The sequence below is a fragment of the Saccostrea cucullata genome, unplaced genomic scaffold (genome assembly GCF_032062105.1).
Source record: "Saccostrea cucullata isolate Sc308-1 unplaced genomic scaffold, CSIRO_AGI_Scuc_v1 ctg307, whole genome shotgun sequence".
NCBI classification, from domain to species: Eukaryota; Metazoa; Mollusca; class Bivalvia; order Ostreida; family Ostreidae; genus Saccostrea; species Saccostrea cuccullata.
In genome coordinates this window covers 226581-242261 of record NW_026931525.1, presented here as the reverse complement: position 1 = coordinate 242261, position 15681 = coordinate 226581, and the positions used below count along the sequence as shown (strand labels likewise).

At 32.7% G+C, this 15681-nt stretch overlaps 1 protein-coding gene across 1 annotated transcript; it reads left to right on the top strand.

The window, feature by feature from the left end:
- Window positions 1-7034: 7034 nt before the first annotated feature.
- On the top strand, window positions 7035-15451 carry LOC134232838 (platelet glycoprotein Ib alpha chain-like). Its single transcript, XM_062714811.1, has 3 exons — window positions 7035-7077; window positions 14165-14386; window positions 14652-15451. Exons 1-3 carry the CDS (start codon window positions 7035-7037, stop codon window positions 15449-15451), a joined length of 1065 nt encoding a protein of 354 aa, XP_062570795.1.
- Window positions 15452-15681: the final 230 nt, after the last annotated feature.

Genomic DNA, 15681 nt, shown 5'->3' with positions numbered 1-15681 from the left:
AAGCAGATTTGAATTACACATTGCAAATTTTAAACAAAAAAAATCACAACCTTTAAAAAAGAAATAAACCGATATGCCATATATACATTTACACTGAAAACAGTAGGTCCGCAAAGAAAAATAACTCTTACAGATACTTGATGATTTTGCCATATATATATTTACTTTTATCTGAAAACTTGAACGTTTTATCTTTATTACTGCTTTGTTTTACCTGAACTTGTGAATAACTTTAAAATAATCTTAATTAATTTGTTTTAAAAGAGTACTAAAATTTTCTATTTACTTTTTAAGATCGACTTTCATTTGAGTTTTCTTAATACAAAACTGTAGATGCATATGTCAAATTTCAATTACAGAATCTATTTACGACGCTAAAATATTTCTTTGTGATTAAATTAAGTTTGCATAAAATTAGTCTGTTATATAAAGTGGATTAGAGATTTAAAAAAATCCAATTTCATATCACATGTATAAATAAACAGAAATTTTACAATTGTATAGGAATTGTAGTTCATGCGTTTGGCGTTCTTTAGTTACGATTAAATTAACCAACGACACAATCATTAGAAATTGGAATCATAAATTAAATTCAAATGTCGGTTTTCAGCAATTTTAAAATTCTTTTTACGGTCGTATATGTACTATAAATTTATTTTTAAAAATTACAAATATAGAATTTGAAGTACATGTACCCGGTATTTATTAATAAACGTTTACAGATTCTTGAGTTATCCAATAATGAAATGAAATACATATATATGATATATGACCATAACTAACAGTATTCAAGCTCAAAAGTCCATCTAATAATACAAATTAGGCAGAGCAAACACGGACCTCCAGACCATCAGAGGTAGGATGGAGGAGTGAGGATTCCCTTCCGACCTGTTACACCCGCCGTGTGCTCCATGATCGCGAAATCCGGAAAAAAAATCCGTACAATTTTTTTTTATTATTCAGTATACATACAATTCAGTATGTGAATGAGCTGTTAACATTTAGTATGAAAAAACGTCGTTTAGCATTTTATTTAAAGATAAATTGTATTTCCCGACAAAGTCTTGTATCGACCATAGAACGTACGAAATGATGTTCACTTTAAGCGAGACTGCTGTTATTTTTTGTTTCAGTCACTTGTTTTTCAATAACCTACGTCGTTTTAGAATTGTTCATACGATGAGCTTGCGAATCGAATCAACTGAGAGACAAACCCCTAATGCAGGCGATGAAGATATATTGCTGCATAAGTAAGGGATTTTGACGATTGAAAAGTCAAAGTCATCACGTTTATCATAAAATATCGTAAAGCTTGATTGTTGGATTACCATTAACGTCTTTTTTTTCAAGTACAACATCCAAATATGAATATATGTATCAGACTCTGTTGTATCTTTTATCTCAGGTTCACGAGATATGTCGTATCGGTATAGGAATGTAATTAACCATTGTTAGTTGACAATACGTCCACGATATATTTTAAATGTCGAGTTAAAGGCCACAACAAGGGTTTTCTTCTTTTCATGTATGTTTTTGGACAAATTAAAAAAAAAAGTGTTAGAGAGTCAACTTTATGAAAATAACAATGTCAATAAGTCAAATGCTTCATTTAAAAGTTCAGGTTCAAAATTAGTTAAAAATAGATCTAATGTCAGGTTCAAAGTTTGCGAGAAAAATAATTGTGAAAGGTGTTTTAACGTGGTTGATCTCAAAGCCTCTTTGAAATGAAGTTTTTGGAAAAAAGTCTTCATACAAACAATTTTTATAAATTAAGCCACAAGTCTTGTTTAGATTTATTATTTCATAAGTTCTTGGTCGATACAATGAAATTGTCAGCAGTTACAATCTGGAGATGGCACCTGATCCCACCCCTGATGTTTTAAAGGTCCATGAAGAATATGGAGATAACGAGCAGTATTCACGATCAAAGGCCATAAAACATTACAAAATGGAAGCAGAGCAAACAAGGACCTCCAACACATACGAGGTAGGATCAGGTGCCATGGAGGAGTGAGCATCCCCTGCCGACCGGTCACACCCGCTGTGTGCTCCTTGTCATGATCGGGAAATAACGGGAAAATCCGTCGTCTATTCAGTGTATAAATATTGGCTAACAATTAGTATGAACAACGCCAGTCAGTATTCCTCTTCTCTCGCTTTGTTTTGTTTTATGTGACTTTTTAGCTTGATTGCTGTTCGACCGTTATTTCAATATATTTCAATTTAGCCTGGCTGAATCGTATAGCATATAGAGATTGAATGAATCATTTTTTTTTTGTTGGGAGATAGGGGCTTATATCGAGCTCCTACAAGTGCCTACTTCACGCGCTACTATACGGATTGAATGCAATGGTGTAATTGATAGAGGATATTCAATGCTTTGTAGTTGAATATGGAATTTATTTCACGAGTGGGACAGGATTTTTAAGAATATTTTCACGATGTCGAAGCACGAGTGAAAATATATAAAAAATCCTGTCTCACGAGTGTTCTATTTATTATATTTTCTTTTCAATTTTTGTTCATTACACTTTCTCTGATTTTTCCTTTGCCTCCGTCTTTTTGTGATTCAGTTATAGGCTACATGACGTCATAATTGAGAGGTTGAGACTTCATAGGTATGTGAGGTGAAAACATTGTAAACATAGATTTTAGCAACATTTTGGATAACTTCGGCAGTTTTATTCTCTGTCAGAATGATTTATTTACTTCTATCTTTCTTAAATCAGGTCAAGGAAGATTTTTTTTACAACACTCTCCGTTATGGGAAGGAAAATCAAGAGTTTTACCAAACCTCTGATATTTGTCGCACTGCGAAAGGATATCATTTTGATATCCTGTCACACTGTGACAGAACATCATTTTTATTCAATGAATAGACTACAGTATTTCACTGGTAAAAATGTAATGAATAAAATTATTCTGCGCTAAGTGCAACGAGTAAAGTAGCCTTTAGTTCTACAAGCAGTGAACATCTCTTTAGTATCCAATTGCGCCTCTCCCAAAAATTTTCAAATAGGGAATTACTGAATCCTAGAATCTTTTCATAAAAGATACAAGGCGAACATAATGCCTACCTATCTTGTTAGATGTTGGTAAATCCACTTTTCCAAGTTCAATGAGGTGGATGGATGTTCATGGTTGCATGATGCAAACTTATGTAAAGATTATACAACGATCATTTTCTCTTTGGCTGAAAACATAACAATATTTTGTGGATTAAGCAAATGTAATATCTTGAATAAAGAAGAAGTGTAAACAAAAGATTTTTATAAAAATGATACTTAGAATTTCATACTAATTGTTAGGACATTATTTGGACACTGAATTGATGACGGATTTTCCCGTCATTTTCCAATCATGACAAAGAGCAAACAAATACAATCTATCATTACGTCAATACCCAAAGTTTTCATTTTTTATTGTTAGTTAGCGTTCAATGAGATACCGGTAATCACTTCAAATCTCTTGAACTACTTTAACAGGTAATAAAAAAAATATTGAATATTGAATGTCCATCAGTTTGAATCACCATTTTCACTTTATTTTATTGAAGGCCAGCATATTTGTTAGGACAAAACATAACGCAAGTTAGTTTAGAAAATTCATGCCTGACCAAATAATAATTATGCATCAATTAAAGTTTTTTTTCTGTAAATCGAACCAGATTAAGTTGTGACTGATCGGCATGGAATGCTTAATTCTCAAGGGCACCTGATCCACCTCTAGAAAAAGTTTATTTTTTAATGTTTAAATGACTTATATGATTAATCACTGTTTCTTATCTTTTTATGCAAAAAGTGTATTTTTATCATGTATATTATGTGTTTATACATCTTTCTGCTAAAAAGATAGAAGAAAAATCTCAGATAAAGTAGCCATCTTTATTTGTCTGTTTTTGAGGCGATACAAAGCACGTTCTGTATCAAGATAAATTGGGATTATTACATAATACCAACTCAATCGTAAAGTATCGATCGTATTTTACAGAGAAGTTGTGATGAAATAACATTGCTATATAACATAAATGTCTATATTGAGATCTTTTTAATTTAAACTTTTAACCCAATTAATATAATTCTTACTTATAAACAAATTATAATATACTGAACAACAGCTGTACATTGTATTTTGAAATATATTTGTTTGCATGCATACACTTCTTAAGAATGGGAATTATCGCTAATTAAAATTGATTTTTTTTTCGTTTATTTTTAAATACGTTAAACCTAACTATGTGCACTGTATTGTGTACAGAACATTTTTGCGGTCAAAGTTAATTGTATATTAAATTGATGTGGATTGATTATAAATCTGCCTCTTTCAGCTCACAAATGTTTGAGAAAATGGATTGGAAATTGGGTTAATAGTTTATATTACAATTCAGATATAAAGTTTAAACAAATATTATATGCTTTTGGCGTAGGAATTATATAATACAAGAAATAATAGCCGAAATATGCCGTTAGTCGAAGGCTTTTACCATGCTTGGATCTGTAGTTTTCTGTTTGTCTGTCGGAATTTTCTCAAACGAGAATTACAGTTCTACAGCTTTATCTCTGCATAAATGACTTTTAAAGGACTGTCTGTTATGAAAGATTGAAAATAAAATCATCGTTTTGTGGAAATATGGATATTTTAAATCATTTCTTTCTTGAATTTATCGTTCAACGGTCCCGATAAGCATGTCACCAACACTTTATGCCGGGGTATATAATGATACTTATTTGTTAATGCATAAAGTAAAAGTGTACTAGAATTTCATCTGTTCGAAGTATATATGATAAAAATTTCTAAAACAATGAAGTATTAAAAATTTTATAAAGATATCTGACTTTGTCTATTTTTGTTTGATTAACATTTTTCCCCACCAATTTAGTCCACAATAATTAAAATAAGAATTGGGGGACGAAGTATTTCAGCAAGATTGGTCAACGAAAGCTCGTTAAGAAGCAGAGAAGAAATCAATTTCTTTGGTTTGACTTTAGTGGGTTTTATGCAATATTTTTGCTACAATCAGCTTGGACTTTCAGTAATTGTTGGGAAATAATAAAAATAAATAGCATGTTGCTTAACTCATTGTTTGCCAAGAAAAGAATTATAGTTAGAGAAGGACTCGATAAATTGATTTGCTACAAATCGAGAAAGTATAAATAACCAAAAGTCAATTTCATATTTTTTTTTACACAAACTGTTTGACGACACAATTAGCTGAAAGGTTATTTTCTACAAAGTGGGTTTACTATTTGAAGTTAAAGGTATCTTACTTTTTTTGATTATGCTGATTACAATAACTAAAATAAATTGCATCTTTAAACAGATGTGAAATTTTGCCGGAAATTTTTAAGGAACAATTGAATTGTTATTGAAAGTCTGTTTTCTTCATAACGGTTGATTTGATTAATTTTTTTTATTATATGTGTTGAGAAATACTATATAAAATGAATTACAAGCACTTTCGGCACTTTCTTGTGTTTCAGTATCTTCCAATCTTAAAGGGATTTTGTAGATGGATCATTTATGTGCTCTGTGGATTCTTACGTTGATTGGAGTCTGTAAAGGTAAGTTTTATTCCTATTGATGATGTATACACTTCTTGCAAACGATTATTTATGATATTCATATTTGATATAATTTGTACGTAGTTATATGAAATATGGATATTAACAAATACTAATCAAGCTTGAAAGTCATCTAAACAAAACAAACCGAACATAAAGTAAACGGACCAGTAAGAACGGCATATATAAGGGGTATCAGTGCCATGAAAGAGTCACCAGGAAGGTTACTTTAAAAACCCAAGTAACATTTCCAAAATCGGCCGTTAGCTGACGGTTTGTGAAGCAAAAATAGGATTATGTGGCAGCCAGCATTTCACCAGCCGTTGTCTTGTCCGACTTTGCTGGTTTTTCGAAAATGTTGACTGACGGTGAAAATCAAACTGTGATTCATCACTCTATGAATGGGTTACGGGTTTCAGAAGTATTGATATCTTATTAACTTTATTCAGTCATGGGTGTTTTCTAGGAATGAAATATATGGAGATAACGAATAGTAATCAAGCTAGAAGTCCATTGAATAATTCAAAATAGGAGCAGAACTAACACGGACCTCTTAAACATCAACTATGGGATTTGATTTGATTTGAACATATTTTATTATGTAACAAATACATAATTGAATTTGGCAGCAGGCATAGCCTATATAAGCCCTCTCCATAGGTACAAGGTTAATTAATACACATAGTAACAGGTTTATATATGACCAATAAGATATATATAACTAACACAAATTTGAATGGATTATAGGGGAAAGAAAAATACATGAGTGATGAGAGAAAAGAAAGAAAGAAAAAAACCCAAAGAAAACAACAAATGAATACCGGTTTATAAATGTGAAAATGAAAGGAAAAATGAGAACTACAGCATTTATAAACATACAATGAATGTGTATTTGAGTTAGGCAAGAAGGGGAATAAATATTTCGTTTACACTTCATTTATGAAACCTTTTGGTTTGTGTTATATATTTGTGAACACTATCAAATAATTTCAAATTTTTTGCATAAGAAATATTACTATCACCAAATAATAAAAGATTTAGGGATATAGGAATAGGATGTTGCAGATCTATACTAGATATACAATTTAAAAGAATGTTTCTTTGCTCAACATAACATGGGCATTCAAAGAAAAAATGATATGCATTTTCCGTATGAAAATCACAGTTTTCACATTTTGAACTATCACTAATATAATCTTTCCGTAAATCACCATTTCAGCTACTAGCATTATTTCTTAACTGACAATGAATAATATTTTGACTACGATTTCCATGATTAAAAAGCTTATTAGGTGTTCTATAATGAGTCTTTTTAATGACATTGGTGAAAGAAGATAGTGTTTGGTAAACTCCTAATATGGTATGGTAAACTATTCCATAATTTAATAGTAGATGGAAAATAACTATTCATGTATGATGTAGTCCTCGTTTGAGGAATAAGAAAAGTAAGACCATCATTGTTTCTTAATGAATATGAGGTTTGGGGTGGAATACCGGGTCTTAAAGGATCTTGAAGGTACTGTGGCGCTAACCCATACACGATTTTATAAAATGATATTAATTTATGTACTTTCCTTCTTTCAGATAATGTATTCCAACCCAGTTCATCATATAAAAGTGTTCTTGATGAGTTTACTCTCATTCCTGTAATAATTCTTGCAGCAGTAATTTGAACTTCTTCCAATAAAGAGGATTCCTTTTCATTACAATTATGATGAATTATCCCAAACAACATCACCATATTCTAAAACTGGTCTAATAAATGATATATATATTTTTATAAGCGCATCTCGACAAAGGGAATGTTTCAACATTCGTAGAACATTTAAACGTTTACATGCTTTCTCATAAGTATTTTGTATGTGAGATTTCCAGTTGGCATCACACTGAAAATTTAGTCCCAAATGTGTGTGATTGTTCCATGGTTCAATCACTGGACCATTTAAACCAAATTTAACATTGGGATGAGAAAAATGTTTTCTGGAAAAATTTACATTCACTGTTTTCTTGGGGTTAAAATCAACTTTCCATTGCTTTGACCACTGATCGAACTTTTCTAAATCATTTGTTAATGAGTTTGCAGCACTGACAATGTCATTGTCAACAAAAATGTAGAGTGAAGTATCATCAGCATATAAGCGGACATTATTTGTTAAATTTGAAGAAATATCATTAATATATAATAAGAATAAGAAAGGACCTAGGACAGATCCTTGGAGGACACCTGCACTAGTTGGTCTAAGAGTTGATGTATAACCATCAAGGACCACCCTTTGTCTTCTGTTTACTAAGTAGTTTTTGACCCAATTTAAGATTTGATCTGGTATTCCAATTTCCTTCAATTTAAATATAATTCCTTCATGCCAGACCCTATCAAAAGCTTTAGAAATATCACAAAACACAAACGGTACATTCCGGCCTTTATCAAGATTGGATATAATAGTATTATAGATTTCCACCAACTGATTACTGGTTGAGTCACCAGTTTGAATAGCAGACTGGAACTTATATAGTATATCATTCTCAAGTATATAGTTGTGCAGGTACTTGACAATAATTTTTTCTAATAATTTGCAAACAACAGATGTTTCTGATATTGTTCTATAGTTATTAGTTATCATCTGCATTTCCTTTATTTTTATAAACAAGAGTATCTTTATAAACAGGAGTAACTTGAGCAATTTTCCAAATACTAGGAAGTGTTCCATTGTTTAGTGATATATTAAATAATTTTGTCAGTGGTTTGTAGATTGACTGTGCAGTGTATTTTCAAATTTGAGGTGAGACACCATCAGGACCTGATGGCTTACATATATTGATGATTTGTAACTGGTCCAAGACTTCATTATCCGTAATTCTAAATTTTTCCATATGGTGTAAGGGGGGACCTTGTCCTTGGGGTGGTAAATCAGGTTCATCATTAATGCAAGAGATATCTGTAAAGAATTTGTTTATGGCATTGGCCTTGTCTATGGGATGAAACAGTGTTTGACCATCAACCTTAAGAGGAGGTGTTGGCTTATGTTTATTGTTTAGTTTGGATAATGATTTCACTATTCTCCACCATTTACCAGGTGGTATTGTTTTATTTATCTGCTCTGTAAGTTTTTTGTTATAATTTTGCCGCGAAATTCTAATTTCATCAATGACCTGATTTCGTAGGTATCTATACTTTTCCCAGTGAAGTGGATTTTTTGATTTGACAGCTTTACGATGAATTCGATTGTACTATTCATAAATACTTTGTCCTTTGGTCGTATTGTAATTACTTTTTTAGGGATGTGTTTATCTATGCCTTTGGTTATTACTTCTGTAAAATTAGAGTACATTTCATCTACATCAATAGTATCAAAAACTTCTGAATCCCAATTTATATTTTCTAAATCATTATTGAGGTTATTGTAATCAGCATTACTGTAATCAAGAATTTCTCTCTTGTATGCATATTGTTTGTGTATATTGAATTTTAGGTCCAGTCCAACAAGGGAATGTGAACTACAAAATGGGGCAGAAACAAATGTACTATCAACCAAAGCTGGATTGCTAGTAATAATTAAATCTATACAAGTACCCTCTGTTGTTGAAAAATTGGTTGGACAATTGATTAAATTTGTTGAATTTAATTTTTGTAGCATGAATTTGAAACTGTTACTTTGATTTGACAGAACATTAACATTAAAATCTCCTAATAGGAATATTGGGAGATTACATTCAAGTGCCTTGTCCAAATTTGAGCAAAATAAGTCCCAATAGCTAGCCAGTGAAGATGGGGGCCTATAAAGTACAGCTAATAACATTTTTTTTGTTGCCATTATGTATTTCTGACCAAAGAATTTCTAGTCCATCAATTGACAAATCATTTCGAAAATGGTAAGCTAATTGGTCCGAGATGTACATAGCAACACCACCGCCATGTCTATTTCTATCCTTACGAATAGGTGGGTGAAATCCTTATGTGATCAGGTGCCAAGAGTGAGCATCCCCTTCCGAATGGTTACACCTGCCGTGTTCTCCTTGTCATGATTGGGAAATAACGGGAAAAAATATTGTGACTGCTCTTTGGCGCCCGATATCTCCGTCGACTAATTATGATTTTTCAACCAATAATACGTGAAAAATGAAGGGAAATAGATGGTAACGCTAGAAATTGACTTGTTGTACAATATTATGACCTCTGAAAACACGGTGTATACCCCAATGATGTGCACGGGAAATAGTGTTGTCCATTATTCATTACTTGAAGGGGTCGCCCGCCTGGCGCAGTGGTTAGAGTGTCTTCCCTAGAGTCGCGAAGTTAGGAGTTGATCCTTACGTCGCGGGATCGAATCCCAATGTGAAACGTAGAGACCGGTCTTCGGATGAGACCGTATAAACCGAGGTCCCGTGTCGCAGTAGGTGCTGGCAGGAAAAAGATCCCCCCTGCTCAATGGCCCTGAGTGCCAAGTATAGGACAAAATTTGCAGCTCGCCATCGGCAAGTGGTGGCGTCTCCATATGAGTGAACAAATCTCCTCCTCAGAGCCATTGACCACCGAGGGATCCTTCTGCAACACAAGGCCTCTGTTTATACGGTCTCATCCGAATGACCGGTCTCCAAGTCCCACAGTGGGATTCAACTCCTTACTACGCGACTCTAGAGCAGATGCTGTAACCACTGCGCCACGCTGGCGACTATTTTGCAAGGTAAAGAGAATGTGGAAATTGCCATTCGATCCATATCACCTACCCTGCCAACTTTCATTGACCATTAAATTTGAAAATAAAAGCCAAAATTCTGCATGTAGAACGTCAGTCAAGATTTGACCTAATGATTAATTGATTGATTACATGTTGTTTAACGTCCCAGTCGTGAAGTTTTCATTCATAATTACGTCATCATAAACCGCTGAATGACTCCAATTTTGCAATGGTAATTTCCATTAATATGTCGATACGATATATCCTGGTGAGCTTGAGATAAGAGATAACACAGAGTGCGACACATTTGTTTCATATTTGGATATTTTACTTTCAGAAGACGTTAATGGTAATCTAACAACCAAGCTCTATGATAAACGTGGTGACTTTAACTTTTCTATCGTCAACTTCCCTTACTTATGCAGTCACCCATTCTCAATATAAGGGCTCAAATGATGTCGCCTCATTTTCATTTAAAAGAAATACCACTGATGTAATTTTTAAATCAACATTATAAATAGTCATATAACAATGAATAAGAATTCATATAATTATCGATCTGAAAGGGTATTTAAGGAGTTCCAAATTCAAATATAGTAGCCTATTTGAAATGTACGTTACTGTCGCCGAGGCAAATATTATTCTGAATCCCCTCTGTGTAATATATAGTTTTGATTCTCAAGTAAAAATTTTCTGATAAGTTAAACCTTGTATCATATATATTTCTTTTCATAACAATAAATACATTTTCTTTGTGATAATAAATAATTTTTATTGTGCAATGTCCCTGTCGCTTAATTCTATTTCAACCACATTACAAGCAAACACAAAGATTATACACCTGATAGTTTTGTTCTCCTTTATTTATTGATGGGCTTAATTTGAAATTTCAAAGGATTAATTACTCCTACTTAGATAATGTAACATGAAATTGAACAACTTGAGCAACTTTTATAAATATGTTTACGGAATGAAAGACATTTTCAATCGTAGAGATAAGAAAGAAATGTACGTTACCTATATTCTTCCATTAAGAATACATATTAAGTAGAAAATATGAGACGACTCTGAATAAGCAACCCCTTGTATCCTGTAAACTGGCAAAGACGTTTTGTTTAACACAATTAAAAATTATTTTTTACATGAAAAGTGATCATTTGAAATGTACGTGACTGAAATGTACGTTACCATGAAATTCGAATTAAATGAATCTCGCACGAATTTTCATGTATTCTAATACCTTCACACACTCGAATGTGTACACAAAGGAAAGTTTCAAAGGTTGGAGGTCGGCTAAATCCCAAAATTAATGAAAAGAAACGTCTCTGCTGAGGAAAAAAATATATTAAGGTCAATTATTATGTAATATAATTTTGATACCTGGTATATATTTCTGAATACGAAACCTGTATGATGCATTTCTTATGATATGCAGGTTCAAATAGTATCAATATATTGCGCGTCTAACGTATGCTTGTGGAAGAGAATTGATTTTTATATTTGAAATGTACGTTACGTATGGTAACGTACATTTTATGTATTTCTAACTGACATTTTTTTTAATTTAGTCAATGAATTGCGTTTACACGAGCGAAACAAAATTATCGTTACAATCCATTTGACAACTGGCCACATCTAAATGCACCCCAATCCTCGTAAATGTTTTAAACTGTTACCACATGCTAGAAAATTTATTTCTAAGTGTCTTAAATTCATCTTTGGCAACCTTTTTGCAGTTTGTTTACTTTTCATGTGCGTTTTCGTTAATATTAATTGAATTGTTGTTGATAATTTAAAACAAGGTATGCATAGGCTTATAATTGGTAAAACAAAACAAAACAAAACAAAAAAGAAAAGAAAAAGAAACAAAACAAATAAACCTAGAACACAAGACTGTCACGTACATTTCAAATACTGAAAGGCACACAATACTCAGTTTTGTTTGAATCATTGCATTTTGGGTTATCTTTTTCCAGATCTGCTGAAAAGCACGTATGTTTGTGTTTTGAAAAACGATGTTGCAACATACTAAATGAAATTGTTCACAAGACTGTCGATGGATATATTCGGAATAGATTTATGTTAAGTTTCAATGGCCAAACACGAACATTTGTTAGATCATAGCAAAATACATCTGACTCTTATATTTTTTGGTCTGTAACCTTGTACACAGTTAGAAGTAACTAGGCTACGACCGGTGTCAATTTCAGCGAAACAGCACAAAAGAATGGTTATGAACTGAGGTGTACGGGACTCCCCAATAATATGTGAAATGAACGTTACCGAAGTGACGTGACATTCATGTAGTTGATGACAATAACCTCGTTTGTTACATTATGATTTCTTATATTACTGCCTTAAAACGTTTCATTGATATGATTTTTATGTCAATAATTGCCTTTTTTTCAATATTTTCTTATTACTAATTTACATATTATTACAAGCTTGAAATGTACGTTACCTACTCATATTCTGAGGCAATCGTGTCTTTATAGTGGTGATTGTGACATATAACACAATGTGATTACATAGAGAATCTTTTTTGGAATAAACTGAAACAAAACGATGAATTTTTAGATGAATTTTAGATGAATTTTAAGCTTTTTATTAAACAGAAATATATCTTGAAATGTACGTTACATTTACATAGTTTTCTAAATCGGCATGGATATATGTTAAAAAAGACAGTAACTACAAAATAGAATTTTACTACATGTACATGTTAGGTTCCAGTATCTATTAAAAATGACAAGATTCCAAACTGATCGCTCTTAACAAAACAGAGAGAAGAATTTAAAGCATATATTTAAATAATGTTTTTACACATCTGGATCAAAAAGTAACCTTTGTTTTTTGAAAGGAAAAATCAAACGCACGTTCGTATGCCGAGAAAATATGTTGCTGACAGAGTTGGTAGGATGTGCTGGTGTTAAGATGAGATATTCCAATTGTGATTTTAATGACTACATTTTTTTTGACATATTTTTTTAGACATTGAAGAAAGAGTAACGTACATTTCAAGCTACATTTCTGAATAAAATTACCCTCTACTTTATCGTCTTGTCATTATTTCATGTATTATAATTTGATGAAAAAAATCTGGAAACAAAATCTTCAGATACTTTCTTTCAAAGGTAATTGATAGAAAAATTGTTATCTTGAACTTCATTTTTAAAAAAATCAGAGAGGCATTTGTGCCCTTATATTGAGAATGGGTGAGTATCATACCTTCATCGCCTGCATATGGAGTTTATATATCTTATTTGATTCGATTCGCAAGAGCATGCTCTCCGTATGAACAATTTCTAAATTGAGGTAAATTATTGACAAACAAGTTGATGAAACAAGAATATCAGCAAGCTTGTTTAAAGTTATCATTTCGTAAATTCTATGGTCGATACAATGACCTTGTCAGCAAATACGATTTATTATTGAGTCAAATGCTGACTGACGTTTTCCATACTAATTGTAAAACTAGTCCATTATTTACAATGTATACACTGAATTGCGACAGAGTTTCCGTTATTTCCTGATTATGACAAGGAGCACACGGCGGGTGTGACCGGTCGGCAGGAGATGCTAATTCCTCGATAGCACCTGATTCCATCTCTGATGTTTAAGAGATCCGTGTTTGCTCTGCTCCTATTTTGTATTGTTTTATGTACTTTTGATCTTTAATACTGTTTATTATCTCCATATGTTTCACTGACTTAGGTCATTCGTGGCCGATATCTATGACAGATATCTAATTTCCTGTTTTTGTTGAATTTGAAAGGATGTTAATTTTACTGTGAGGTTCTTTTATTTTGCATGTTTATGTTTTCAGACCTTAACCACTTGATATTGTTTTTATACAGGACTCGTAGATTCCCAAAATATTGACAACAACAATTATATTTACGTAGTAAATTTCATTTATGATTTTAGCTTGCACATATATTGATTACGGGTATAATTACAAGGGAACATCGTCCACCTTGCTCTACAGCAAGTCCGGAAGCCTGGATTCCTGCAAGGCAGAGTGCTCTTTGGACAACAATTGTAATGGATTCGGAATGAAGTCTGGAACCTGTCATTTTTCTACTCTTTCTGTCCCTGTATATAGCAGTACCTGCTCTTCATGTTCTTATTACTCAAAGGATGTCTGCAGTACGTATTTATTGATATATCAAATTCCTATCTTCAACAATTCTTTTAAGATTTAAATTGTATCAATTGGACAAACAGACAATCGGAAAGACAGCTAGACGGAAAGACAGACGCCGAGAAAATGACCACAATTTGTGTGGCCTGCAGAGTCAAATCATAACAAATATCCTTTGAAACTTTTATATTTTGCTAGAGTAAAACTATAATTCTAATAATGTATTAAGCCATATTCAGCAATCTGAATTAATTTCTTGAATACTTTTAGCCATAGAGGAGACAACAGTTCAGACCTCACAATCGATGACAGATCAAACGTCACAACCGACAACGGATCCAACGTCGCAACCGACAACAGATCAAACGTCACAACTGACAACGGATCAAACGTCACAACCGACAACGGTTCCAACGTCGCAACCGACAACGGATTCAACATCACAACCGACAACGGATCAAACGTCACAACCGACAACGGATCCAACGTCACAACCGACAACGGATCAAACGTCACAATCAACAACAGATCTAACATCACAACCGACAACGGATCAAACATCACAAGCGACAACAGATCAAACGTCACAACCGACAACGGATCAAATGTCACAACTGACAACGGATCAAACATCGCAGTCTATAACAGGTCAAATGATAACGTTACAACAAACAGATCAAACGTCTCAACCGACAACAGACCAGCCATTTCAACTGACAACTGACCAATCGTTGCATCTGACAATTGAGCAGTACACTACTAATTGGACTGGCCAATTTCAGTGTACATGTACGTGCACTGACAACAGCATCACGATCAAAGAAAAAATCATACAACGTAAAATTGATCTTTATATGGATGAAAAAGAGACATCATCAGCAAAGAACGCACATATCTGTAAAACAGACAATAGGAAGTCCGTAGTTATAATTGGGTCAACAGGAGCGTTTATCCTTGGAGTGCTACTGATGACTATCATACTTCCTGATGTTTTAACAGTCCTGCATTACGTACGCAACCGAATTTATATACTGAGTCATGTCAAAAGAATAAGGAAGAATACTTTATAAGTTTGTTATAATTTTCAATGATTTTTGAATGGGCACAGTTTCAGATCAAAAAAGCAATTGCCGTAAATTAAAAGGTTAAGGAAGAAATTCATGTTCAACAAAAAATAAATCAAATGTGTTACGGACAGATCAAACATCTTTTATTTCAGACTGATAAAAGTTCTTTAAATTATCTCTTTCTTGTCATTTAGAGAAGAGTAAAATTTATAATCGTGGTTGGATGTCGAAGT